Source organism: Brachyhypopomus gauderio, chromosome 1 (genome assembly GCF_052324685.1).
Source record: "Brachyhypopomus gauderio isolate BG-103 chromosome 1, BGAUD_0.2, whole genome shotgun sequence".
NCBI classification, from domain to species: domain Eukaryota; kingdom Metazoa; phylum Chordata; class Actinopteri; order Gymnotiformes; family Hypopomidae; genus Brachyhypopomus; species Brachyhypopomus gauderio.
In genome coordinates this window covers 28,593,205-28,620,936 of record NC_135211.1, presented here as the reverse complement: position 1 = coordinate 28,620,936, position 27,732 = coordinate 28,593,205, and the positions used below count along the sequence as shown (strand labels likewise).

Below are 27,732 nucleotides of genomic sequence, written 5' to 3'. Positions count from 1 at the left end.
TGGCCTTGTCTTTCCATCCATGGCCTTGTCTTATCCTTTATGATACTGCAGTGTGTAGTGTCTATAAATGTTTGCCAATTACAGTAAAGGTCCATGAGACGCACCTCTGACCTGTGGTTGAGACCATTGGGTGATCTAAGCCTTCACCAATTCCCTTTCTTACTGTAACTGAATGTTCACCTGCAAACAATTTAATCAAATTAGGATAAATGACCAAAATATAACAAAAAAATTAACTAAAAAATAAATGTAAAATGATGCTTTAGAGATTATGACAACATGTTCAGCACTTTTGCATATAATGACCTAGGCGATGACCTCAAGACTAAATGTTTGGGAGTGTAAGACAATTCAACAGACAATCCGTACAACACATTTTGATAAACATGACATAAGCAACCCATAATGTAAAAAACAACAGACAACTGCCCATGTCCATTTGCAATATGTACAAAAGCATTTGCAAAATGATAAACACAAGGAGAAATACAATTATGATGTGCACAAGTAACAAGGAGATGTGGAGACTGAATGAACAGTTTTGAGAATTTCAATTCTGATCTGAGAAATGAACCAAACCGACTGAGAAAAACTGTAACAGATCACCTCATAGGCCACCTACTGTATAATTAAAAGTTTGTGCTTTAAATTATAGCCAGTTAGGATGCAAATACCAAGAAGAAATATCTGATCTCTCTGGACCATGGCTCCGGTCCATTCCAGAACCCTTGGTATCTGATCTCTCTGGACCAATATGCTTTGTCTTAGGTCATCTGTGTCACTGAGGAATTCAGATGTTTAGTGTGTGCTCACTAACTTCATAGGTCAGCGTGTCCATTCAGGGTCTTTTGAATAAGGTCATTAGTGAATAGAGATGTGGAGGACGTGACGTGAAGGTTGTGACGTGAAGGACAAGACGTGCGGGATCCACGTGGGTCCAGTTTCAACCATTGTCCTACCACAGTACTGCAGACTCATCATTTTTTAACTCAGTAAAAATAGGCCATCTTTTTTTTAATCTATTTTTTAGAAGATTTAGAAACAAAATGTTCATCCTCATGTTTTCTCACAGTACAAAAGAACTGATGTCCCTGTGTTCTTCACTAACTAGAGCAGATGCAGGTGTAGGTAATCGTGAGACAATATATAAGTGCAAAGTTTGCATTTCGTAATATTTTCCTTTGAGGCATGTTTTTTTTTTACATTATTTGAAATGTGTTAATAAATTCTTGGAATATTACAATAGTAGATATAAGTGTATATATTTATAGTCCTGAAATCAGAATTTGTCTTAAATGTCAAGTGCATTTTGACATTTTCAGATTAATTGAACCAATTAAACAGGGATTTCATCCTATCATCTTATCCATGTTCAATAGAGCAGTGGTCCGATTACATATCAAACAATATTTTCATGGACCGGCCTTTAAAATGTGGGGGGTAAATACAACAAAGGGAATGAGGGAATGATGTGTAGGACTGTACCATCTGTGCATTAGGGAATGATGTGTAGGACTGTACCACCTGTGTGTGAGGGTATGATGCATAGGACTGTATCACCTGTGTGTGAGGGTATGATGCATAGGACTGTACCACCTGTGTGTGAGGGAATGATGCATAGGACTGTACCACCTGTGTGTGAGGGTATAATGCATAGGACTGTATCACCTGTGTGTGAGGGTATGATGCATAGGACTGTACCACCTGTGTGTGAGGGAATGATGTATAGGACTGTACCACCTGTGTGTGAGGGGATGATGTATAGGACTGTACCACCTGTGTGTGAGGGGATGATGTATAGGACTGTACCACGTGTGTGAGGGAATGATGTGTAGGACTGTACCATCTGTGCATTAGGGAATGATGTATAGGACTGTACCACCTGTGTGTGAGGGTATGATGTATAGGACTGTACCATGTGTGTGAGGGAATGATGTGTAGGACTGTACCACCTGTGTGTGAGGGAATGATGTATAGGACTATACCACCTATGTGTGAGGGGATGATGTATAGGACTGTACCATCTGTGCATTAGGGAATGATGTGTAGGACTGTACCATCTGTGCATTAGGGAATGATATATAGGACTGTACTACCTGTATGTGAGGGGATGATGTATAGGACTGTACCACCTGAGCATTAGGGAATGATGTATAGGACTGTACCACCTGTGTGTGAGGGAATGATGTGTATGATTGTACCACCTGTGTGTGAGGGGATGATGTATAGGACCCATAGGGATGCTCACAGTCCTCCCCTGGCATGGGGTTTGGTTTTTCCCACCAATCCCAGCCCAGTGGAGTTTGCTGTGCTGGGTTAGTCTGATGCGTGAAGCATCATTAGAGCCATTATTATTATATTAGAGCATCATCGCCCCATTAGTGTCCATTCGCTCCACATTGTCAAACCCGCCCGCTGTAATCACTGATCGATCACTGTCAATTCACTGTCAATTCACTGATCGATCAATGTCAATTCAATTTTGACAGTTAGTAGAGACACTGGAGGGAGTGTTATCAGTGGGTTGTTATTTTAATTTGAGCAGATAATACATGTGTTTGTTTGTGTATGTGCGTGTGTAATTGTGTGCGCAAGCATGTATATGTGTGCGTGTGTGTGTGTGTGTGTGTGTGTGTGTGTGTGTGTGTGTGTGTGTGTGCGCGCGCGCTCCTTTGGTTACGGATCCTCTGCATGTCTCCACGCCAGCAGACATACGGGATGAGAAATGTCATGAGTCAGCCTTCAGTAATCTACCCGCATCCTAGAAACACAAGACACTTCATGTCATGGAACTACCCATGGGACATCCAAGATGCCCCGTGACGTGAGCCCGCAGAGGTAAAAACACCTGTGTATGTGTGTATTCCTCAAATGTCACCTGCATGATTCCTGGTGTGGAACTGAAGCATAGTACACAAACTGTGTCAGTGTGTTTCAAGAGTTTGTGCACTTGTATGTCAACTGTCAGCTGTTTGCAACAAACAAGTGTAAAAATGAAAACCAGTGTCTGAGCATCCTGATTGGTGACATGAGATGTTTGCTTATATAGCAGTGTAAGGGGAATGGATCTGTTCAGCCTGCCTTCTCCCTGTGTCCACATATGAACATCTGTCAGGTCTGCATACGTCACTTAGAATTCAAGGTGGACACGAGCCACTAAACCAACGAGACACACAAACACAGCTAGACAGGTGTGCACATAGCCATAGCCACCGGCAGGGAGACATGCTGATATACACACAGGTTGACCGTCTCTCACAGTCAGACAGGGCTAGTGGTCACATATGAATATGTGTCCAGTGGTGTTCACTGAGAGGCTTGCTTGTGTTTCACCCTAGTGTGGCACACACACACACACACACACACACACACACACACACACACACACACTTTTTCTCCCTCTGTCACACACAGTCAGTGCTGCATCACTCTAACCTGCCCTGCTTCCGTTGTCCTTGTTTTCCACGTCACCCCAGTCCGATTTATTTGTCCCTTCTAAGACAAAACAGCAGCGTTTAAAAGGTAAGAACACTGCCTGGTGCATCACCCCAACCCCATAACTCAAAGCGACAGCTGAAAGTTCGGCTGTCATTTCAGAGTTGTTACTGCCAATATCTGATACCCACAACCAGGCCCGTTGACAGTCTTGCTGGGGCCCGGGACAAGAAAGTTTCATGTGCTTTTTATCACATTATTTATTGGCTGTTTATTTTCAAAACGCCCAATCTTAACGTCTTCACGTTCTCTCATGTTTCATCCTGGAATTACAAGAGGCTCGTATTTGTTAACGTAATACAAGAGAACTGTTCAGTCAGATAGCTATTTGTTGTGAAATGAAGTAGTTACAATTTCAAGCATTTTCAAGTACTTTAGCCTAAATCCCAGCACTTTTCAAACCTGGAACACAATGCAACATTAAAATTCATCAGGTAAATGTTTTTCCTTTCTTTTCTGCGCTCCAGATTTGTGTTTACTTTAACTATCCACCACTGTATTTCCCACTGTTGGGCGGGTACCAGCCCGCTACGATTGGTGTTGGATCAAACCATTTTTCAGTGGGAGGCGGGGGTCTATGCACTTAATGGAAAATATGCAGATAGGTAAAAAACATATATGTTTTAGCCATTGAGCTTATTTTGAGTACAGAATGTTATATTAATGAAAGATTTCAAGATTATTTAAAATTATAGACTTTCAATAAAAAATAAATTGCTGGGCTCTTTGATGGGCCCCCCTGGCCCTGGGGCCCGGGACAACAGACCCGGTTGTCCCACCCTGTCGACGGGGCTGCCCACAACAACCGGTTTGCACTGAAAGCTGAAGCTCTGACCTCAGTCCAGCCTAGGGGGATAGTAGTGAGTTGAACTAGCATTAGGACCTGGGGGAGGTGCTTCCGTAACCCGAGTGTCCTACATCACCTCAGATCTAACCTAGGCAGGAGGAGGCAGGACTCTGAGATTTCTCCCTAGGAGTCAGCTTACTCCATTTCTCACAGGAGTTTCTAGGTCACATCTTACTTACAATTCACCTGCTCACACCAAACTCCTGCAGGAAAGGAGCTGAGACAAGCCGAGCCGAGACGAGACGAGAGTATAATGATGCTGAGCACTAGTTTTATTTTTTCCGAGTAGGTCTGTTTGATTCCTATGAGCAAATTGAAATGGTTTGTATTTCCTTTTCCAGTCTCCTGGTGTAGCTACACAGAGTTTCTGGTTACTCTATGGTGCATGTGTGTGACTGAGTAAGTCTGAGAGAGAGAGAGAGAGAGAGAGAGAGAGAGAGAGAGAGAGAGATGTAGGAGGGAGAGAGATAAAGTCACAGCTCGACAGGTTAATCTACAGGGACGGCTCTTGTAGGCTTTCACATGGACATCAGCTAATAAGGAAACCTGAACACACCCGATGGCCAACCCTGAGTGACCCCTCCCCTGAGTGACCCCTCTGATGAGTGCCCCCTCCCCTTTCTCCTCCCCCTCTCTCCAGGCTCAGGAGTGGCTCCTCCCCCAGCACGTGGGAGGTGCAGGGCAGCATCTCTCGCCCATCCCTCTGTGCTCACACCTCAGCGTCAGCCTCCGGGCCTGTTCCCATGGCAACCTAACGAGGTAAAGGCATGCAGCGGGGTCCTTCATATTTAGATCCCTCCGTGCCAGCGAGTTCTCTGTGTTTTGTGCACCGTGTGAAGAGGTAATGGGATTAATGCCGTTACGTCTCCCGCACGAGTCGAGCCATCACCGCGCCCCTGGGATGAGCCTGCAAGAATCTGGTGCTCCCTCCACAGGTCCCATGACAACCTCGTGAGCCTCCTGTTATGTTTTCATTTTAAAACATAAAAAATAATGAGACCTTATAAGGACCAAATGATAATGAAAATCAAGCTTGTATAGGCTATAAATAAATCAGCTTCTAATGCTTCAAGAGAGGATGTTGTAGATTGCAGGCATGCATACTGCCGTAATCATTATGGCTTGTATAGCTGAATCGCTATTAAAATCAGAATCCTCGTGGCTGCCAAAGTTGAATCACAATTACATTCAGAATTCTCATGACTCCCAAAACTGGTTAGAATCAGAAACCTCACAACCTCCATAACTGAATCATGAGTCCTCTGAGCTTCTGTAGATGAATCTGGAGCTGAATCAGAATACTCCTGGCCTGAAGTGCCCCCATGTCCTCTGCTCCACTCACTAACACCATCTATAAACTGTTGCCTTCATCAGAGGAATCATTAGACCCTTGCTTTGTTTGTAAACTATTTACATTTCGCCACCTTCCTGCTGCTAAGCAAAGTGTCCCTCTAATGCAGCAGCCATTATACACCAATTAGGAGACACATCGAACTAGTAGACACGTTGAATAAGGAGATGTGTTGAACTAGGAGACACATTGAACTAGGAAACACGTTGAATTAGGAGACGCGTCACCACGGAGATCGTGATGGATGGATTGCCTGTTAAGCAATTCTAGCTCCAGTCTTCTCTCCACTCTGGATCTGGATAAATCTACTGTAATAACTGTTTACCGAGCAACCAAACAGGTCTGTCCACACCCAGAGTTGACTGTCAGCAAGACACTAAATTCTGGAAAAGCGCTATATCTTCTTGGCAGATAACAGAAATAGCTCTTGGTTAATTACCATCTGCAGAAGTGCCTAGTGTGCACTGTGAGTTAACGTTTCATAATGGAGTCACAGGGCTTTCAGAGATCTGGTACCTGATCTTAATATTGTTCAAAATATGCCTGCACATTGCCAACTATAAAGCACTTTAATGAGAGTGACACACAACCTCACTCCTCAACTTTAACCTCACTCCTCAACCTCAACTTCACTCCTCAACCTCAATCTTTTGGGAATGAGCAAACCTCACATTCAGATAAATCATGCAAAATGTAATAAATGATGATAAAAAAGGATAAATTTATTATATGTTCTTAACAGTATACTGTTTCTGGGGACAAAAAGAAAAAGTGTGTATTGCTCTTTAAGATCATGCAGGGAAAAATAACCCAAAATAGCAAAATAAAGAATATTTGGGTTTTTCATTTTACCATAACTACATAGTAGTTAGATATCTACTGGTATACACAATGTTCAATTAAGACTGAGGACGGACATTTTTCATGTTATAGTGTTACATACATATAAGTTTACACTTCAGTGTAACAGCAATCGTATGGTACAACATACATATGACAAATCACACTCCTGCTCCCTGCAAAACACACTTACTGAACTCAGACACAGACAATAGAACAGGCACACACCATATTTTTTTCAGACAAACACAAAGCTAATTATTATAATTGCACAGCCCAACAGGTGTTAATCTGCCATGGTTTGGACCGCAAGCGGAAGCATGAATTTTAGATATTGCTTTCCAAATGTACTGCATAGAGCACGTGTGTGATGGTACTCAATAACACACTCATCTGTGCACCCTTTCTAACGCAGAAGAGCTTTATGTTGCAAAATCTTTGCGATTTGGCCTCTCAATGTCTCTGACTTGAGCTACAAATGCTACATCCAGCCGGATGTCTGTGGTCCGTCTCCTGACACAGGCTGTGACGTTCTCACACTCTCTCTGAAAATTTAAAAACGGCAGTGGAAGTGCTGGGCACAGATTCATCAGCAGCGTGAATGTCTGCAGGAAGATAGCGCTGTCCAATACTCAAAAATACACACTGAATGTGGTTAGATGAGAGTATAGAGTCAAGAGTATTAGGTTCTATGTTTAATCACATAAAGCTTGATTTAGTTCACATTGTCTGGAAAATCTGAAAATACACATTATAGGAATGTTAGCTAGTGATTGAGTTTTATATAGGCTAGTAATGGAGTGTCTAAGAGTATAGGCTGTTGTTCCTGCCTGTGAATCCTGTCTCAGAGTTCAGAGTTCAGCAAACATTCCGAACTTCTCCCTTCTATTTCCTTATGTGAGATGCAACACTTCGTGAATCCGACCAGTCATAACTGGATTCATTTTGTGTAGTTGTGTGAATAAATATAATATTTTATTACATATTTTGTTATAAAATTATATTTGTTATATTGGTATCTTTTCTAAGCTTTTATAATTTTTTTTTTTTCATGCAAGCTGGACATCTTGAGAATTTCAAAATAATATGCTTCCACCTTATAGTTCTCATATCCAATATATTATTTATGTGTTATATATGTAAATAAATACAATTTAAATTAATTTAAGGCAAAACAGCTCCTGGGCTGCCCATGACAATGAGATATGCAACACAGAACACCGACATTGGAACAAATCCGTGTTCGGAGAACATTTGTAAAATTCTCTGCTGTATTCAGAGACTTTTACATCACAACCTCCACACATATAGAGTTTACAGAGTGTAACACAAAGCCCTTGGTTGATTGAGCAGGAGATCATCATAATGCATGAACTATGGGAAAAGAAAGAACCTAGCAGTTTCCTCTATCTGACCTACTCTGAAGGACCTCCTTTGTACAAGGTGGAATCTGAAGAGATAGACTAGCTGCGTTTAGGGGTTCTTCATCATAAGCTGTGTAGCATCCAAACTCCATGTCTCTATTAGTTTACAGAAGACTCCATTGAACAGATAAAGTTATTACAATATGATTCTTTGGGTAGTTCTCAGCAACACATGAGGGGAAGATCATGAGGGAAAGATCTGCCTTCATCACCTCCACCTCTTTTCATCACCTATACCTCTACTTGCCCTCACACTAAGTCGATATCTGGAATGAAAATCATATTTAAAGGTAAATACACAATTACATCATGTAATTTGATCATGCCGCAGTCGTCTTTGAAAACAAAGATGAATCTATATTTGACACGTATCAAACGTCTCATTCGTTAATCCTCTGAACATCATCTTTGGTAGAGCCGGGTGAGACTGTCCACCACACAGACGAGGAAGTGAACCAGGTGGGGACGGGGTGCAGGGTTGAACACAGCAAGCCCCTCAGAGCTTCGGGCGTGTCATCTCACTCTTTAGTGAACGTTCAGTTCACAAGATTCCTCCTGAACTCACAATATAGGAAACTACTGGATTTACACAGAAAAAACATCTCCCATCTGCGTTACATGGCTAGGAAATTTTAAATGGTTTTCTGCCAATGATGATGAAAGCTGATTATCTGTGCTAATTTGGCACAACAAACGATTTTATATTTTGTTTCCATTATCATTATTTAATCTAATGCTTTATTGAAGATATAGATTTTTAAGACTATCTGCTTAGATGGCAGAACTTTTTCAAATCAGATCCACACCCAAAGTCCTGGAGGCTTGAACACTATAACTAGTTTTCCAAAGTCTCCACTGATGATAGGACCCATCTCCCATTCTAATCCTACATCGTGGGGCTTCACCATACTGTCCTGCAGCCCTGGCTCTCACCTGTCCAGCTCTTCAGGTGTCTCTGCGCCTGGTGTCTGATTTTTCATATACGTCCTGTCTCGAGTTCAAAAGTCTGAGGTCCTGCAGTCATTCAGGCAGGTCCCCACAGTTCTGTAGCGGGACACGGCTGGCCCGGGGGGGTGAGGGTGGGGGTTGTTGGGTGGTAAGTGCTGCAGCCCCCTCACTCTTCCTCACTCTTCCTCATCGTCACCTTTGTTGCCCTTGAAAAGCTGGAAGCAGTGGACGGTTGAGGCCAGGAAGAAGCTGGCCAGGATGGCCACCAAGGACACGGAGATGCCCGAGAAGATGATGATGAGCAGGTCGGTGAGGGTGAGGGAGTTCTGGCACTCCCGGAAGCTGTCCTGCGAGAGCAGACTGAGAGGCACCTGGTGGCCATCAGGGGGCAAAGAGCACTCCATACCTTCGATACCTGTATGAGGAGAGCAGAGGTTAATCACACCGCAGCCAACCTCCCACTTCATTAGAAACATGTATCCATTAGACACATCTTACAAATGTACAGCTATGAAGCAAAGTCCATCTGTTGCCACACACAGTTTGTGTTAGCTCTTCTCCGCTCCCAGTGGTCAGTGTCTGTCCACAGGGCTGGTACGATCTTGGATATTTTCGGTTCGCGGACCACTCCCAACCCCACAGTGATGTGTCAAACCTTTAGCAGCTATACCCTGCCTGAGAGTCCTGACACCACCCACTACCATGCAGCTATGTGCACGGCTCAGTGTTTTTGAGAATGTGCGAGGTGGGTGTATTTGTTAGATCCGTGGCAGGAAAAAGCATATTGGCACTGAAACTTGTAGATTTGGGAAAAAAAACCTCAAATATAACTGGTATTTTCCCCTACCTGCATAATCAACAGTTCAAATTTAAATAAATTATTTACAAAAATGTCTTCATAACCTTGTCAGTGGAGTTCCTCACTTGATATAATAATTGTACTGTCAGCTTGCTTAGCAGATTTCATCTGTCAAGAGAGAAACCGCTGGCATCATCATTTGCATCATTATTCGGGGTACACGAACCAGAACCCGGACGTAACACAATATTTATGACACGGCTATTGGGGAAACACCTTGAGCAGACATTCTACTGAAGAGAGGTCTGATAAATCTGCCACTAAGTGTGTCCTTCTGAATTTTAATCAGCTGTAAAATAAATGCGGCCGTTCTCCATGGTGTCCTTCCATAGTGTGCGGAGAGGAAGGTGTGTTTATACACGGTGATGGGACGCAGCCAAGGGCATTCAAGACCACAGTGAAACCACACACCACCGCTTCATCAGACATGTGACTATCGACTTTCAAATGCAACTTTCAGCAGCGGTCTAGCATGTATTTAGTACAACCCAGTGTAATGTAAATGAACTTTAGTCTTTCTTTGATTGGTTTTCACTGATGTTGCTCTAGGATGGATTCAAGCCTGCAGGACAGCTATCGTGGGGTTTTAATCTCTGTTCCCCAAAGAGAGATATTTTGTACATTTGACACATTGCCCTTGTAATGACAGATGTGACTAGTCTGACAGCAGCCTTCTCTCACATCACTTATGATGACCAGTGAATTCAGAGCATGTTTAAAAAAATCCCACATGCAAGATCACAAACCACAATCCCACATTTATCAACATAAAAAGCAAAATCCATAGATTCAGCAAAACTTGTCATAGACACAGTGTTACTATTCGATCTGAAGGCATAATGTAGTCTGTTATGATTTAGTTGGGAAGAAAAAGGTGGCGTGTAAAATAAAGCATGATGATCGTGCACTGTGAGGAACATACATACATCTTCTGAAAACCATTTTGAATAGTTTTATGGTTTGATCATCAGCAGTTTCATAGAAACTAAACATCTGTTCATTAAAAGTATGCAAGAAGTCACTGTTCAGAAAATCAGGAGCATATAATGACATCTGAGTGACCTGCATCTCTGAGGAAGAGGAGGAGGAGGAGCAGGACCCCAGAGGAAGCTCTCTCACAGACAGGACGCTTAACGGGACTGTTGCTAAGCACCCAAAAACTGAAGCCTTACTTCAGATCTGAGTCGGCACCTGTCCGACCCAGTGGCACTGAAACATAAACGCACGAGCTTCAAGAAACTAGAGTTTACAGCACGGCTGCTGAGCAGAGACAGAGAAAGATGAGATGTAGCCTGTTGGACAAGACCAGGACCCCTGTCTGATGGAAAAAGAAACCTGGGTCGTCCCATGTCCATTTTTCCAGCATCTAGATGCATTTACGTTTGGACAAAGCCGAAGGACTCATTTAGATTTCAGAGCTTGGTGCGAACAGTTAAAGATGCCATGTCCTGTGTCCATATAGGACGGCCTTCTCATGCGAGTCACTAGGGAAACGTTTGAGCTGCATGCTGATGTAGTCGCCAACGCATGTCATTTCAAGAGTGAAGAGGGATAGCGTTGGTTCACCATGGGGTTTGAGGTTAGGGAGGTTAAACCCTGCCGGAAGATTCTGGAACACCCATTTTAGGTAGTTGACTTTTAAGTAATAAAATTATGTTTTATTACGTTGTCTACCAATATAAACCTAAGTGATAGATCTTTCAATCTACAACATGCATATCATTTATACATAACTGTTATAAAACACAGTCTTGTAACAGCAGCTAAGAAACAGAATTCACCCTGGTAGGGTCTGACAGCCTTCTGGAGGAGAGGAGAGTGAAGCGGTGTACTGTAGCTCCATGAAGCTCTCGCCTACAGTTTGCAGAAGCACAGGAGGGGGGTACAGCGAACCTGTACAGCCCAAGCCTACAGTTTGTGTGGGATACAAGCAGCAACACAGTGTGAATCTTCTATGTTTTTGCGATTCACTATTATACCGCATTAATCCTTTACAGTATATATACTGGCTCATATGACCGGTGACCACACTTACAAAGTAAATGCTGCTTCCATGTTTGAAAACAGAGGTGATATTTGTTGATATAAATTTTTTACTTGCAGGCCTGTCCACAGAAAGCCAGTGTGGTTTGGTGTGGGTGAGGGCTTTACTGCTGTAGGCAGACATAAACTGAGGGTTATTTCAAATCACAAAACAATCTCAATTTAATGACCACCAATAAATTACATATTGTATTAGCCCTTTAGCAGCAATATTTATGTATGTAATAAGCACAGATCAGTACAGATCACTTTTCCAAACCACAAACCAGTATTAGGATTATGAAAATATGATCCCATAAGATTACATCGGGTCTTGAAACCTATACATTAGAAATTGCATGTGGGATTACCATGCGTGAGGTCCAGAAGGATGTAATGAAATAACGAAAGGTACCAGACGTTTGGGAAAAAGCTTTCACCAAGAAGCCCACGCAGAATGATTCTGTCCAATCAGACGGAGGTTGCAAGTCGCTAAGTACAAGTTAAGCCGAGATTATCAGCCTAAGCTCTAATGAGGCGTGTGGCTAATGCGAAACCTTCAATCTTTCACCCATTCCAATGTTCTGGCGTCACAATCACTACCTATGGTCTTAAGAACATCCCTTCAACACTTAGAAGGAGTGTTAGGAAAACAGCTCATGTGTGATGGTCTATACTTAAGTGTCAGCCAAACTCACAGGAGGCAAAAGAGATAAACGGTTTCTATTTATAGTCTCAGAGTCCTCTGTGGCCCAGACTCGTCCCCTGTCTGGTGATGCAGCAGACTGAACACTGGCCTTTGGTTCTTGCCGGGCTGGTGGTTCTTTACATGAGACTCCAACCTGTCACTGCAGGTTGATTAATGCCCTTTATGACCCAGGTGTGGCCTGTTTAACATATGGCTTATATCTGGATCATTAACTCCCCCCCCCCCCCCCCCTGTGTTCAGGAGACAGTAGTGACAGGCTATGTTCTTATGAAGCCAAAAAGCATTAATATACTTTTGACCTCCAAGGATTACGACTTGAGAACAGTATGTTCATGGTTTATTTCAGACATTGTGTGCTGTACACTGTGCAAAGTTCATGATATTTCAATCAAATTTTGAAGAAGCACATATAAATCATATATTACTTCTCAAGGACATGTCAGATGTTGACATGAAAGGGAAAAAAAACCCCACATACATTATGTACACATTCAGAACCAATATGAACCTTCAAATGTGTAAATGCACATTCAAATGTGTAAAAACATCATTCAAATGTTTATATTTTGACCTTCTCCTGCAGTGTAAAACTTCTTTAACATCTTGTCACTGATATAAATACAATAAGCATAATAATCCAATAATATTCACTGAAAATCATTTTAGTACTTTTCAGGTTTTCTTGAATTTCCCTTCATGTTTAGTTTTATTGTGCATAGTAAAAAAAGTGTAAAACACACTATGTGGACAAAAGTATTGGGACAATTCAATACATTCTGGTGTTTCATGCATGATTTAGAATAGGGTGTTCTAATAGGGTGCGTCTGTAGTTATAGTTTTGTGCATATAGTGTGTGTGTGTGTGTGTGTGTGTGTGTGTGTGTGTGTGTGTGTGTATAACTGCATCCCATCATAGATTATCATGATCTTCCAGACTTGGCACCATGCAAATCATTCATAATACATCCCTCCAATCACGGTTCTTTACAGCCACATTACAACACTAACTACATCAGCTGCATTACAGCCCATAGGAGCACATTTACTTGAGCCCTAAATGGATTTCACACCCTACTGTATGACAACTGTGGAATGAGAAAAATAATTGTTGCCACTGGCATACTGAAGTTTGTACGACGAAGGTTGTGTAATGAAGTCAGTCACCCTGCGCTGGGTTCAAACACCAATCGCCGTACACAGAACTGAGAGAGGCACCTAGCTGGGTAGACGCCCTATGCAGAGCAGGTAAGGAACTATAAACTAAATCAAAAGAACCAAAAGCAAAACAATAGCCCCGTGGGGAGGTAACACTAGCTGGACTTGGGAGCGTATTAGGCGGAACTATCCCTATAAGTAAACCAAATGGGGGTTGGGGTTTAGTGGGGAGTTTAAACCACCGCTTTGAGGGTTACCACGCCAGTGCATCTGCAGCACACCGCAGTAGTACAAGCTTCTGAAAGCTCACTGAAAAAAAACCTGTCAGGGGAACAGGAGTGTAGTGGGAAAACTAAAACGACTCGGAGGTGGGCTTTTCCGAGAAGGCAGAAGGCTAAAAGAAATACAAGAAAAGATGAGGGAAGCCAGAGGAGTCCCCAAAGGATTGATGGGAGAACACCAGTAAGAGGTAGAGGAGATTCAGGAGGCATAGGTACGACTCCGGAGAGAAGGTGAGATGCAAGGGAGAAAGAGGATATCCAAGAGACGGCCAAGAGACGGCCAAGATACGGCCAAGAGACGGCCAAGAGACGGCTTTCGGGCTGTCTAACCTAACCTGTCTAACCTCCTTTGCCAAAAGCTTGAAAAAAAAGCTCTGCCACAAGGGGCCGTTGAGCTGTTTTGAGGCAGGTAGGAGGACAGGTGTGGCTAAGTGCCCCTGATTACCCAAAAGCCACCCTGCCCCACCCTCTGGTGGCCAAAGGCAGTTTAGCAGATGGCCCGAGCCTCAGATGAACCTTTGCAGATTCATTTTTAAATATGCTAGCGCTTATTAGCACTTGTCTCTGCAAGCTTCTGCAATAACGGTGAAATACAAATTTTGCTTACAATGGGACAATGAGAGAGGAAACCAACCACCAAATATACAAACAAAAACCCCTCCTGCTTGGTATTACTGCTAAATGTAGATCTTAGGTGTGTAAGATAACCTTAAAACATGTTTCCTGGTTTGCGCATCCAAGATATCGGTTTAGTGAAGATGACCAGGTTACATGGAGACACTGGAGAAGCGGTCAACCGTGCCTCCTCGTTTCTGGTTTCTTGAATCGTGGCGGCGGTGTTGGCATTAGTGCAGGAGGCTGTGCTCATGCGTACACACAGGTGAGACAGTGTTGGGAGACTTTCTCCCTGCCATCTGTAAGCGCTGAGTCACTTGCGGTCACTCATGCTGTTCACAGAACCCTTACGAAGGACAGGGCACAAGAGCAAGCTTTCCACTCTCTAATGTCAGGCCCATTGCAGCTCCTACAGTGCACTCGCACCGAGCGGGTGGTTTGGTCACGCCCGTGCTATGGGCTTCTTGAGAAATTATAAAGGTGCTCCTTGACACGCTCCTGCGAGAAACTCTTCAAGGCTAAAACGGAGTTAATGAGGTGATGTGAGATGAGTGACATGAGGCTGTCATCGTGAAGAGACACCTGTAACGTCACGGCTGAAACATCCGAGCAGACAGCCGGGCTGGGAGGATCGTCAGCGTTTGATGGATCACATGTGGGAAAGGGGGTGGGGGTGGACAGAGCTGCCCACTCCGTCACAACGTGAATGATGTACCTGTCTAGTCTCTGCAGCCTCATATAGGAATCTGACATCTCCTCACTCTCGCCGTCCAGCTGGACGGACCACGGCACCTAGATGAGGTCACGTGATGCGCGACTCACGCCCCAGCCTCGTGCAAGATCCGTATACCGTGCGGTCGATAATCTCCTCGAGCACGACCGCATGGAGTGAACTCGGAATGAAGCTCCTCCCACACACAGAGGACAAACTAAAAGCTGGTCACACTACAGGATATACAGAACATCCTCTTCCCATGCAATCGAAACCTTCCTTATTAAACATCAATGTGTATTGGTCATAAATCAATATGTGAGATGTTTCAATTCATATCATATCAAGCCTTCATTGCACGGCATTATGCTAACTCAAACTGCGATATCTTGTTTAATCTCAAGCATGAAAGCTTTACCTTGCTAACTAACACTGGAGAATGTAGAGAATTATAATTTGATGCATTTGCTGTGGTTCCAGGAGAACCAATATGATTCACCAACAGAAAATAGAAGCACTTAATAAACCTTTTACGATTTAAACCAACAAGCTGAGAAAGACAGATTTAGAGACAAACAGACAGAGAGACAGACAGAGAGAGAGAGAGATACAGAGAGAGAGATATAATAGCACAGAGAGAAGAGAGAAAGAACAAGAAATAAAAAAGCCAGAGATTATGTGGGCAGAGCTGGGAGATGTGGGGGATGGGGAGTGGGGTGTTTTCTTCCATGATGCCATGAGCGTGCGGAGGCTGTGTGACTCACTCAGATCAGGAGGGGTTTTCCTCATGCGGGGGTCTCTGTGACATCACAGTCACACGGTCGTTATCCAGCACGGTAGAAACGCATGTCATGCATACCGCTAAGCTTCCAGCATTAAACATCGAGTAAAATAAACACTGGAATTAAAATGTGTCTAATGTTACAATGATGCTTGTGCATTGCTTGTGCTGGTGAATGTGATGGTAGCATACCTGCACGAGTGACAGAGTTTTAATGGAATGTTTACATTTATAATGTTTATAAATCTATAGTCATTAAATATATTGTACCTCTGGGTACTTCTGATTTGCCAAAAGCAGAAGCTTCTTGTGTAGGTGGGAATGTGAAATTGTGTGGATGGTTTATGTTGAGTCACCACATTACATTGGTAGCTCTGTTCTATGGCCAATCACTGATTAGGGGATGCTAACTGCACAGACATCATTGAGGAATCCACAAACCCACCTCTACACGTGTACTGTTTGCAGTCTGACTGTCCTACTTCCTCAGGGGAGTGGCCCAAAGTACCCCTAATAACTGATCTGAAATCAGCCTGGTCATTGCTCATTTACCATAATGCGTTAAGTAGTGCCGCATGATACTGCTAGATTAGCCTTGACCTGTGCACGGTCCAGGTCATAGCAGGCCGAGACCCGGTTCCTCTCTGAATTATAAATGCACTTTGTTCATGCTTAACCCAAAAGCAGTGCCAACAGCAGAGGATCGTGTTTACACTCATTTTCCTGCTAAAAGATTCATGGTGGTGGCTGGTGGCAGATTCCACCTCTCAGCTCTCGACACCACCCAACAGGAAACCGTGCCAGTTAAACTCATGTGCTTAGAACACCAGGTTACCTCGTTTCATTGAGGACATTCAGACACGAGTTATGATGTCATACGTTGGTCCAATCCTGGAAGACATTTTAAGAAACTAAGGTTTTTAATACTCCAAGCAATGTAAATTTTACCTAATGCACTTTATATGGAAAGAAGGGCATGTTGAAGATACTTTAGATTATTTAGATTTTTCAGCTCCTGCATCAGTGATGATAGTTATGCTTTTCAATACCTCGTTTCTCTGCATTTAAGAGCCAAACTGCAAGGAGACCTCATTAAAGAAACGGAGCCTGGAGCTGCATGGGTTCACACCCAACGGCACATCAGGCATCACCATGTGTGTGTGAGTGAGTGAATGAGTACAGAGAAATCACACAGACCTAGTTACGGACCCAGATCCTGCACTAATACTGCCGACACTGCACAAATACTGCAGACCCTGGACTACAACCTCAGATCTTACTCCAGCTATGTCAAAGTCGGGATTATAAAGAGATCCGTTTTGGCTTTGCACTTACACAGAACTAAATGTGTCTCATCTCCCTGATATGGATTGTGTTTGTCAAATAGATCAGCTGTGATTTTTTTTTTATTGTTTCACATGTGACAATGTTCTTATGTTTACCAGATTAAGCTGCTCGTCATTGAAAAAGACTGACAGGGGCACCAAGTGGTGGTTTTATCGATTAGATAATTTTATGTATTTATATCTATATGTGCATTTATGCACATCATGTCTCATTATGTAGAGGATTACCCAGAAACCAACATTTTCCAGATCAGCTTCCATCGGTCACGCATACCTCTTTGTCACTACTACTGGAGTTTAAATATTGTCCCTCCTGGGCAATATCACAGAGCATCCAAGAACACACACACACACACAGACACAAACCCAGACACACACACACACACACACACACACACACACACACACAGACCCAGACACACACACACACACACACACACACAGACCCAGACACACACACACACACACACAGACACAAACCCAGACACACACACACACACACACAGTCATTTTCAACAACGAGTATTTATGTGTGCATAGTTATCTTGTTTTCATGCTGCCTGAATTTAGATGGAAGTAGTCAGGTTTACTAGTCAGCACACTGCCAAGAATCCAAATGTATTATGATTGTATCGGGGGAGTCATTCTTTGGATGACTTTGATAGTGGTGATACATAGTTCATGAATCAGTGTGAATCAGTCACTGGACAAACAGAGACATACAAAACTGACAATGATAGTATAAATGTTAATACTAATAATTATTATAATAAAATAATATATATAATTATATATATATGAGATCTCAAAAAAAGTGTTAATGAAAATATCAAATCAAAATATCTATATTAGTATATTGAACTATAGATCTTCACAACAAACATCTTAGTTGTTGGGGTGTGTCTGTGTGCATGTCTGCAGTACTGTGTGAAGATCCAAACAAAACAAATACAGGAAATATGTACAGAAAATTAAAAACAAAACAATTTTCTGAACAAAATGGCTTCTGCAGGCAAACGGCAGTATTTTAGCATGACCTCCCTTGGCACTAAGAACATCTTGAGCTCCTTCTATGGAGACTGTGCTGAACTTCTCTGAAGTAATCTGGTTAGTCCAGGCTTCAGGCTTCGAGCCGCTCTTCCCAGAGTTCTTCTTTAGATTTAGGCCATCCTGTCCTGCTATTGCTCAAGAGTATGGGAAGGTCACAATAAACGCTTACCTCTGTATCCTACAGAAACTGTATTTTTCTCCAGGGGAGAGGGGGGTGGGGTGGTAAATGCTAAATGCTGTTCCATTGATATGTAGTCTGTAAATAAGACTATCCAGTAACTGGTGGTAGTGGTTTCCAGTTCTTTGGGTTATCTTGGCCATGTTTAACCCCACCACCTGTCCTCTACTGTTGCCATGGTTAATGTGAATGTCTGATGTTACCCTTGGTTAACCTGATGTGACACCTAACGGGTAGATTTCAACATTTTAAATACGTAAGTTAAACAACATATTATTTTACAGTGATGACTTTTTTTCTATAACTAAAGTTTCACCAAGATAATTTAGTTATCATGAAGTCTGACTTTTACAAATCTAACCATTTCAAGCTAACAATCTGTCACAGTCAAAGCCAATAGTGTAAGTTAATATCCAGTTATTCAAGCACTTTTCTGGACAACGTATGGGCCTCTTCCTGGACATCACAGTATTAGAAAGGTGCAGTTCCTCAGCAGGATTTCATTGCACAACCATCATAGGAATCAAACAGCCTTTTACTCTTGTATTAATATTCAAAGTACCCGTATCTTCATTATAAGAATTATAATAAATTATAATAAATTTAAAAATTATAATAAATTTAATAAGAGAAGAGAAAATCAGTGAATGCAGGTCAAAGGTGAGCAGCACATTTGGTTTCTCTTCCTCACATTCCTATGTATTTCAGAAATGTCACAACAGAAGAGTCATTGGGTTTTACCAGTTAGAAAATCCATCCTTTCATTTAGAGGGTGAAGCATCCATCCTGGGCCTCAAGCCAGATGATATGTAATGGAAAATTTGCAGTCTTGCGAGGCGACCTATCAGAAGCTGCATCAGGGACTCAACAGCCAGGTTCACGAGGGTAATAAACCTTCCCGCCGACATGAGGGCCAGTGTCATTACCACAATTTGATTTAAAACCTAATTTTCCTCAGTAGTGAAAGCTGTATATCAGTTTCACCCACTGTATTTTATTTCACAGTTACTAGCATATTTGAGATAATTGGTAATGTTTCCTCAGTAAAAGCTCAATTCAAATTAACAACACTAAAACTTATTTCCAATAACAAGAGCACTTCTGGGGGATTATTTTTCAATTCCACTGCTTCCAGAGTCGAGCACTCTCTTTCAGTCTGCAGTGGCGTTTTGGAGAAACCTCCATAAATATAAATATACACAAGCCCTCGACCCGCTGTTTCTTGGAGCCGGTACAGTTGGGAAACCCACCGGCTGGCACGGGGTCCATCTCCTGCCTCACCGCACGCGCGTTTTGAAAGGTCACTCCGCCCTATTCGCGCTTTTGACCAGCTGCAGCCCGACCACCCTAAGTCATACAAAGCCGGCGATGCAGAAAGAAGAGGAGGACAAGAGGTGACGCTAGCGCTCCTGTCTGGGTGGGGAGGCATGTGCCCTCACGCTGGGCATCTGGGGGGGGGGGGGGGGGGGGGGGGGGATCAGATCCGGAGGTTTGGCTGCTCCCTCCTGCCCCTGCCCCTGCCCCTGCTGCTGTAGGAAGTTCAGACTCCTTTCTCCCCAAAGCCTCTTCATCCACACTGAAAGTTCCCGATAAACGGCTGAGAGGCACCCAGACGAAGATGGAATATTCTGACCAGCTCAGGATGTGATTGGAGCCAAAATCCACAAATAGTTATATCAGGAAGAATTCTGTCAGGAGAAATTACATACTCTCAATGCTCCTTAGCGTCACGCTACTCAGGGGGACCACAATCAAAGACAACACAAGGTCATGTGCATATGTAAATGTACAGGGAGGCGGGGTCATGTGCTCCCTTTGAGAGACAGACGGCAGACACAGAGGGACGAGGACAGCTGTCCGCCGTGCAGGACTCATTACACTCCACGATCGTCCAAGACAAACTGACTGGAACATTTGGTTTCGCTCTCAAACAACTGAGCATGTGCCATCTTACAGAGCATTAGTAAACAGCATTACACAGCATTATTAAATAGTGCCTTCACTTCCCTTACGCACTAGTAAAACTGGTAAAGACGACTTGGCTTCTCTTCTGATTCTTGAACCACATCTCTGTATGAGTAGGTTCTAGACTGGTTGGCTCTTCCACAAACGTGTTTTGGTGGCTATGTCAGAGATGGATCAAGGGCCTCAACATGAAGACCATCTCTATAATTATGGCCATAATGCAGGATTATATCTGGTCACTCCAAACAAGCTCCTCCCATCACCCTCTGTTGCCATGCCCACCCAGGTGGAAACACAAAGCTAGATCTCACAACGCTTCAAAGCAGGACGGTATTCTAATAAAACTGGTCATATGAACAGCATGCAAATAAATGTCAGACTTACACACCCCTCAAATCTACATACGGGCCACGCCCACATACTGTTGGTGGTGTGGTGAAAACATTGTTTTCTCCTTTTATGGAATGCTAACTGGGCACTGTCCTGTAGCCATAGCGACCCAGAGGTCTACTGTTGAAACGGTGCCCTCAGCTGTCTGTCATGTCTCTGGAAATCCCTTCTAGTTAGGGTATGAGAGGAAGCTAAATTTAGATCAAAGGGAGGGGTTCCACTTTAAACTGGGGTATTATAAATAGCATAGAACAGTGTACTGCTCTGAATAATATGCTATGATAATGATAATTGACTATTACGTCAATGATTTGTAACATTAATGATTTGTGATTAAGTTACAAAAACAATGACAAGATGAATATATGTGTTGTATATGATAGGACACCAGCAAAATTTTAAAACTTACCATTTGGTAGCTTGTGACTGTTTTCGATTAGCCAATTGAAGAAGTTGGCAAAGTTACAGTTACACACCCAAGGGTTCCCTTCTAATCTCACCAAACGCAGAGAAGGCAGTTCGCTCAGCGCCTCCACCTCCAGGCCAGAGAGAGCATTGCGCTCCAGTTCAAGTTCTCGCAGCGAGGTCAAGCCCTGGAAGGCATGCTCGTTGACCTGCCGCAGGTGAGGGTTGTTGTCCAAGCGCAGTTTGATTAGGCTCTGGGACTCACCAAAAGCCCCTTCAGGGATTTCGGTCAGGTTGTTACTGCCGAGGTCCAGGAAGACCAGCCTGGAGGAGGTGCTTAGCGTGCCCGGGTCGATTTGCGAAAGAGAGTTGTTCCGCAGATCCAGGTACACTAAGTCACTGTAGAGCAAGAAGAAATCCTCCGGGATGTAAGGAATCCAGTTGTCGGAGAGCAGGAGCCTGCGCACGTCCAGCGGGATGTCGTCGGGAAGGCGGGTGAGACCTCGTCCGCTACAGTCCACCGTGTGGGGGCCCGGACACTGGCAGGTGGCTGGACAGTTCTCTCCTCGGGTCAGGAAGGCAAATAAAATCAAGGCAAGGAGAGGCTGAAGGTGGCAGACACATGGCCACATGGTCAAGAAGAAGGAGAGAGAGGCGGAGAGATAGAGGAGGGCAAGGAGAGGGAGCAATCAAGGGAGCTGGGGTTAAGGGTCAAAGGGCAGGAGTTTAGGAGAGGGGAAGGGGAAGGGGAAGATGAAGGAAGATGGAGTCAGTGCCTGCACAAAAGCATCCTGCTCCTCGCGTGGTGAAATCCTAAAGATGTTCTTCCAGGGAGGCGCGAGAGTGAGACGCTGGATGCTGGTTTCCGAGAGATCATGTAGCAAGCAGCTGTGCAACGGAACATTAGACTACTGTCTTTGCAGGAGTACAGGGGAGGAGAGATAAACCATGAGAGAGGGAGGGAGGAGGGCAGGGAGGGGGAGAGAGAGGGAGAGAGAGAGAGAGACAGAGAGAGAGAGAGAAAGAGACAGACAGACAGGGAGAGAGAACAAGAGAGAGACAGACAGGGAGAGAGAGAGGGGGAGAGACAGGAAGAGAGAGAGACAGAGATGGGGAGAGAGAGAGACAGAGAGAAAGATAGATGGGGTGAGAGAGATGGGAGAGAGAGAGAGATAGATGGGGAGAGAGAGAAAGAGCGCACAAGCGAACGAGCACGAAAGGAAAAGGGGAGGGGATATTAACAGAGGTAAACAGATCCTAGCAAAACACTGTCGGAGGAAAAATTAGGAGCCGAGATATTTTAAGATGTAATTTAAAGATGTCTTTTTTCCTTTTTTCTTCATTTATCCACAGTCGATTGCACACAATCGCCCGTCTGCCTGACACAAAAGGATCCCACGTGCAGCGTGTCCAGCCTGCCGAGCCAAGCGTGCTGTTCCATCCCTCCATTTATCTCCCGACTGAACGCAGGATTGACAGCGACTGCCGGCGTGAGCTTGACCCCAAGCACTAGAGTCTGGAGTCACGAATCCACCATGGTCCTAACGACAGGAAAATTCCCCTAGTCACGCGCTGAAGTGTGAGGCACGCACTCCGCTCTCTTCTGCCGACTCCCGCGTGCGCCCAGATCTGAGCTTCGACACAGGCGTTACAGTTTTGGCAGCTCTGTTGCTATGGTAAAGAATGTCTAATATTCCCATAGAAGTCTGTGTGCAGATGAAAGTCCGGGCCAGTTCTGTGGAGACGTCTGTCTGTGTGTTGGCGTCTTCAATGCTGCGTTGTGTTGCCTTCTTGTTTTATTGTGAAGAGACGATGTAGCATTTGTCACATTTCCAAGTAAAAAAAAAAGACAACTCAATCCCCCAAAATAACATGATATATCAAATAATTAATGTTTCTGAACATTACACTGTAAACAATTGTTGCCATTCATGCCTAGTTCCTCTTATTGGAGTTAGCTTTATTATTGTTAGTAGTATTATGAGTGCGGTGTGTGTAAACAGACCAGGTCATTCCCCCCAGCGATGTGGTCACTGGCACTGTGTATCCACGGAACAAAGGACAACATTCCTATTGATACAACTCTCCGCCGCCTCAGTAACTCAATCCCCCTTAGTGGAGATAGGCTGGAGATGCCACATGGCTAACATGTTCAGACTCTGAACTCCCCTCCTCTCCCCCTCCACCTACCCCACAGGGATCTCCACACAAGCAAATGGAGTTAGAGAAGTGGAGCGAGGTGGTGTCATGCGTCACAGGAAGTCAGACGTAGTAGATAGGATTGAGAAGGAGATGGGTAACGGTTCATAACAGGGTTAAAGAAAACAGGACTAACAGGACGTGGGTCGACTCCGGGGTGAGTCGATCTGACCCTGGACCCAGGAAATTCGCCACACGCACAGAACCCAGCGACCGGCTGTTCTTAATCACAGCTGAGGGAGATGTGTAAAAGTCATATCGGTGATGTGATCCTGAGACAGTGGTGTGCAGTTCAAAAAGAAGCACCACCCCCCTCCAAAAAAGGAATCCAAAATGCTGCTGAAAACTTTGCACAACTCGCTGAATTACTGCGACCTTTTTCAGTGATCTTTTCAATTAGATATGCTACCGTGTCTTTCTCACTTGTAGTCGCCACTCACACTTCACTGGTTAAAGTGGAGCCCCTTCTTCAGAATGCTGGGAAGGAGCGGGCCGTTCTAGCCCTGCCCCTCTAGTGGAAATCTAATTTCACTGGTCAGATTTCCTGTCATTTTGCTAATAGATTACATTACAGAACCCTTCAAAATATCACCAGGAGAGGCACGTAGGCACCCACACAGCAGGAGTCCCTGCGGCCATATTAATGAGCAGCCTGGATCAGTTCCACCAACACAAATGCGCCTTATAGGGAAAAACATTCTAGATATTCAAGATATTCTACATGAATAGATTCTTTTTTTTTATTTTACATTATTTCTGAAATATATGTTTGTATTACTCGTTTTGTCCATTTTTTTTGGCCTGACTGCACGTAGACTGCAGAGGAACATGGTGCCTTTAAGAAATCAGTGTCTTACTGGGACACACTGTTGGGGAATTACAATCTCAGTATCTATACAACATCAATATATGTCTTTGTAATGAACATAAGTCCAGATTAAACCGAATGCATGTACATAAGCCAGCTCCACAACTCTGACCTAAATAAAGATCAGGGTGTTTCATGAGTTTTGCTTTACCCACCTAAAAAATTACAAGGGGGAGCAAAAAGGGCATCAACAGCAAAAACAACAATGACTAGCACCACCTCCTCCATCACCAACTACTCCAACACCATGTCTCCATCACCACCTCCTCCATCACCACCTCCTCCTTCACCACCTACTCCATCACCACCTACTCCATCACCATGTCCTCCAGTAATACCTCCTCCATCACCACCTCCTCCTTCACCACCTACTCCATCACCACCTACTCCAACACCATGTCCTCCAGTAATACCTCCTCCATCACCACCTCCTCCATTACCATGTCCTTCATCACCACGTCCTCCATCACCACCTACTCCAACACCATGTCCTCCAGTAACACCTCCTCCATCACCACCTACTCCAACACCATGTCCTCCAGTAATACCTCCTCCATCACCACAAACTCCAACACCATGTCCTCCAGTAATACCTCTTCCATCACCACCTCCTCCATCACCACCTCATCCATCACCACCTCCTCCATCACCACCTACTCCAACACCACCTTCTCCAGCACCATGTCCTCCAGTAACACCTCCTCCATCACCACCTCATCCATCATCACCTCCCCCATCACCACCTACTCCAACACCATGTCCTCCAGTAACACCTCCTCCATCACCATGTCCTTCATCACCACCTCCTCCATCACCACCTACTCCAACACCATGTCCTCCAGTAACACCTCCTCCATCACCACCTACTCCAACACCATGTCCTCCAGTAACACCTCCTCCATCACCACATACTCCAACACCATGTCCTCCAGTAATACCTCTTCCATCACCACCTCCTCCATCACCACCTCATCCATCACCACCTCATCCATCACCACCTACTCCAACACCACCTTCTCCAGCACCATGTCCTCCAGTAACACCTCCTCCATCACCACCTCATCCATCAACACCTCCTCCATCACCACCTACTCCAACACCATGTCCTCCAGTAACACCTCCTCCATCACCACCTCCTCCATCACCACCTACTCCAACACCATGTCCTCCAGTAACACCTCCTCCATCACGACCTCCTCCATCACCACCTACTCCAACACCATGTCCTCCAGTAACACCTCCTCCATCACCACCTACTCCAACACCATGTCCTCCAGTAACACCTCCTCCATCACCATGTCCTCCAGTAACACCTCCTCCATCACCACCTACTCCAACACCATGTCCTCCAGTAATACCTCCTCCATCACCACCTCCTCCATCACCACATACTCCAACACCATGTCCTCCAGTAATACCTCTTCCATCACCACCTCCTCCATCACCACCTCATCCATCACCACCTCCTCCATCACCACCTACTCCAACACCACCTTCTCCAGCACCATGTCCTCCAGTAACACCTCCTCCATCACCACCTCATCCATCATCACCTCCTCCATCACCACCTACTCCAACACCATGTCCTCCAGTAACACCTCCTCCATCACCATGTCCTTCATCACCACCTCCTCCATCACCACCTACTCCAACACCATGTCCTCCAGTAACACCTCCTCCATCACCACATACTCCAACACCATGTCCTCCAGTAATACCTCTTCCATCACCACCTCATCCATCACCACCTCATCCATCACCACCTACTCCAACACCACCTTCTCCAGCACCATGTCCTCCAGTAACACCTCCTCCATCACCACCTCATCCATCAACACCTCCTTCATCACCACCTACTCCAACACCATGTCCTCCAGTAACACCTCCTCCATCACCACCTCATCCATCAACACCTCCTCCATCACCACCTACTCCAACACCATGTCCTCCAGTAACACCTCCTCCATCACGACCTCCTCCATCACCACCTACTCCAACACCATGTCCTCCAGTAACACCTCCTCCATCACCACCTACTCCAACACCATGTCCTCCAGTAACACCTCCTCCATCACCATGTCCTGCAGTAACACCTCCTCCATCACCACCTTCTCCAACATCATGTCCTCCAGTATCACCTCCTCCATCACCACCTCTTCCATCACCACCTACTCCAACACCATGTCCTCCAGTAACACCTCCTCCATCACCACCTCTTCCATCACCACCTACTCCAACACCACCTCCTCCAACACCATGTCCTCCAGTAACACCTCCTCCATCACCACCTCCTCCATCACCATGTCCTGCAGTAACACCTCCTCCATCACCACCTCCTCCATCACCACCTTCTCCAACACCATGTCTTCCAGTATCACCTCCTCCATCACCACCTCTTCCATCACCACCTCCTCCAACACCATGTCCTCCAGTAACACCTCCTCCATCACCACCTCTTCCATCACCACCTCATCCATCACCACCTCATCCATCACCACCTACTCCAACACCACCTTCTCCAGCACCATGTCCTCCAGTAACACCTCCTCCATCACCACCTCATCCATCAACACCTCCTTCATCACCACCTACTCCAACACCATGTCCTCCAGTAACACCTCCTCCATCACCACCTCATCCATCAACACCTCCTCCATCACCACCTACTCCAACACCATGTCCTCCAGTAACACCTCCTCCATCACGACCTCCTCCATCACCACCTACTCCAACACCATGTCCTCCAGTAACACCTCCTCCATCACCACCTACTCCAACACCATGTCCTCCAGTAACACCTCCTCCATCACCATGTCCTGCAGTAACACCTCCTCCATCACCACCTTCTCCAACATCATGTCCTCCAGTATCACCTCCTCCATCACCACCTCTTCCATCACCACCTACTCCAACACCATGTCCTCCAGTAACACCTCCTCCATCACCACCTCTTCCATCACCACCTACTCCAACACCACCTCCTCCAACACCATGTCCTCCAGTAACACCTCCTCCATCACCACCTCCTCCATCACCACCTTCTCCAACACCATGTCTTCCAGTATCACCTCCTCCATCACCACCTCTTCCATCACCACCTCCTCCAACACCATGTCCTCCAGTAACACCTCCTCCATCACCACCTCTTCCATCACCACCTACTCCAACACCACCTCATCCATCACCACCTTCTCCAACACCATGTCCTCCAGTAATACCTCCTCCATCACCACCTACTCCAACACCATGTCCTCCAGCAACACCTCCTCCATCACCATGTCCTGCAGTAACAC

The 27,732-nt window shown here is 44.8% G+C and overlaps 1 protein-coding gene across 1 annotated transcript; it reads right to left on the bottom strand.

Annotated features, from left to right (window-relative positions):
- Positions 1-7,486: 7,486 nt before the first annotated feature.
- lrrc38b (leucine rich repeat containing 38b) lies at positions 7,487-23,131 on the bottom strand. Its single transcript, XM_077007698.1, has 2 exons — positions 21,377-23,131; positions 7,487-9,320 (listed from the first exon to the last, which is right to left on the bottom strand). The coding sequence occupies exons 1-2, from the start codon at positions 22,002-22,004 to the stop codon at positions 9,082-9,084; spliced, it is 867 nt and encodes a 288-aa protein (XP_076863813.1). The 5' UTR covers positions 22,005-23,131; the 3' UTR covers positions 7,487-9,081.
- Positions 23,132-27,732: the final 4,601 nt, after the last annotated feature.

Excerpts from the sequence above, each read along its gene's own strand:
- lrrc38b (XM_077007698.1), bottom strand. The coding sequence starts at position 22,004 with ATGTGGCCATGTGTCTGCCACCTTCAGCCTCTCCTTGCCTTGATTTTA. Across the intron at positions 9,321-21,376 it reads CAGTCACAAGCTACCAAATG|GTATCGAAGGTATGGAGTGC; the intron begins GTAAGTTTTAAA and ends CTCCTCATACAG.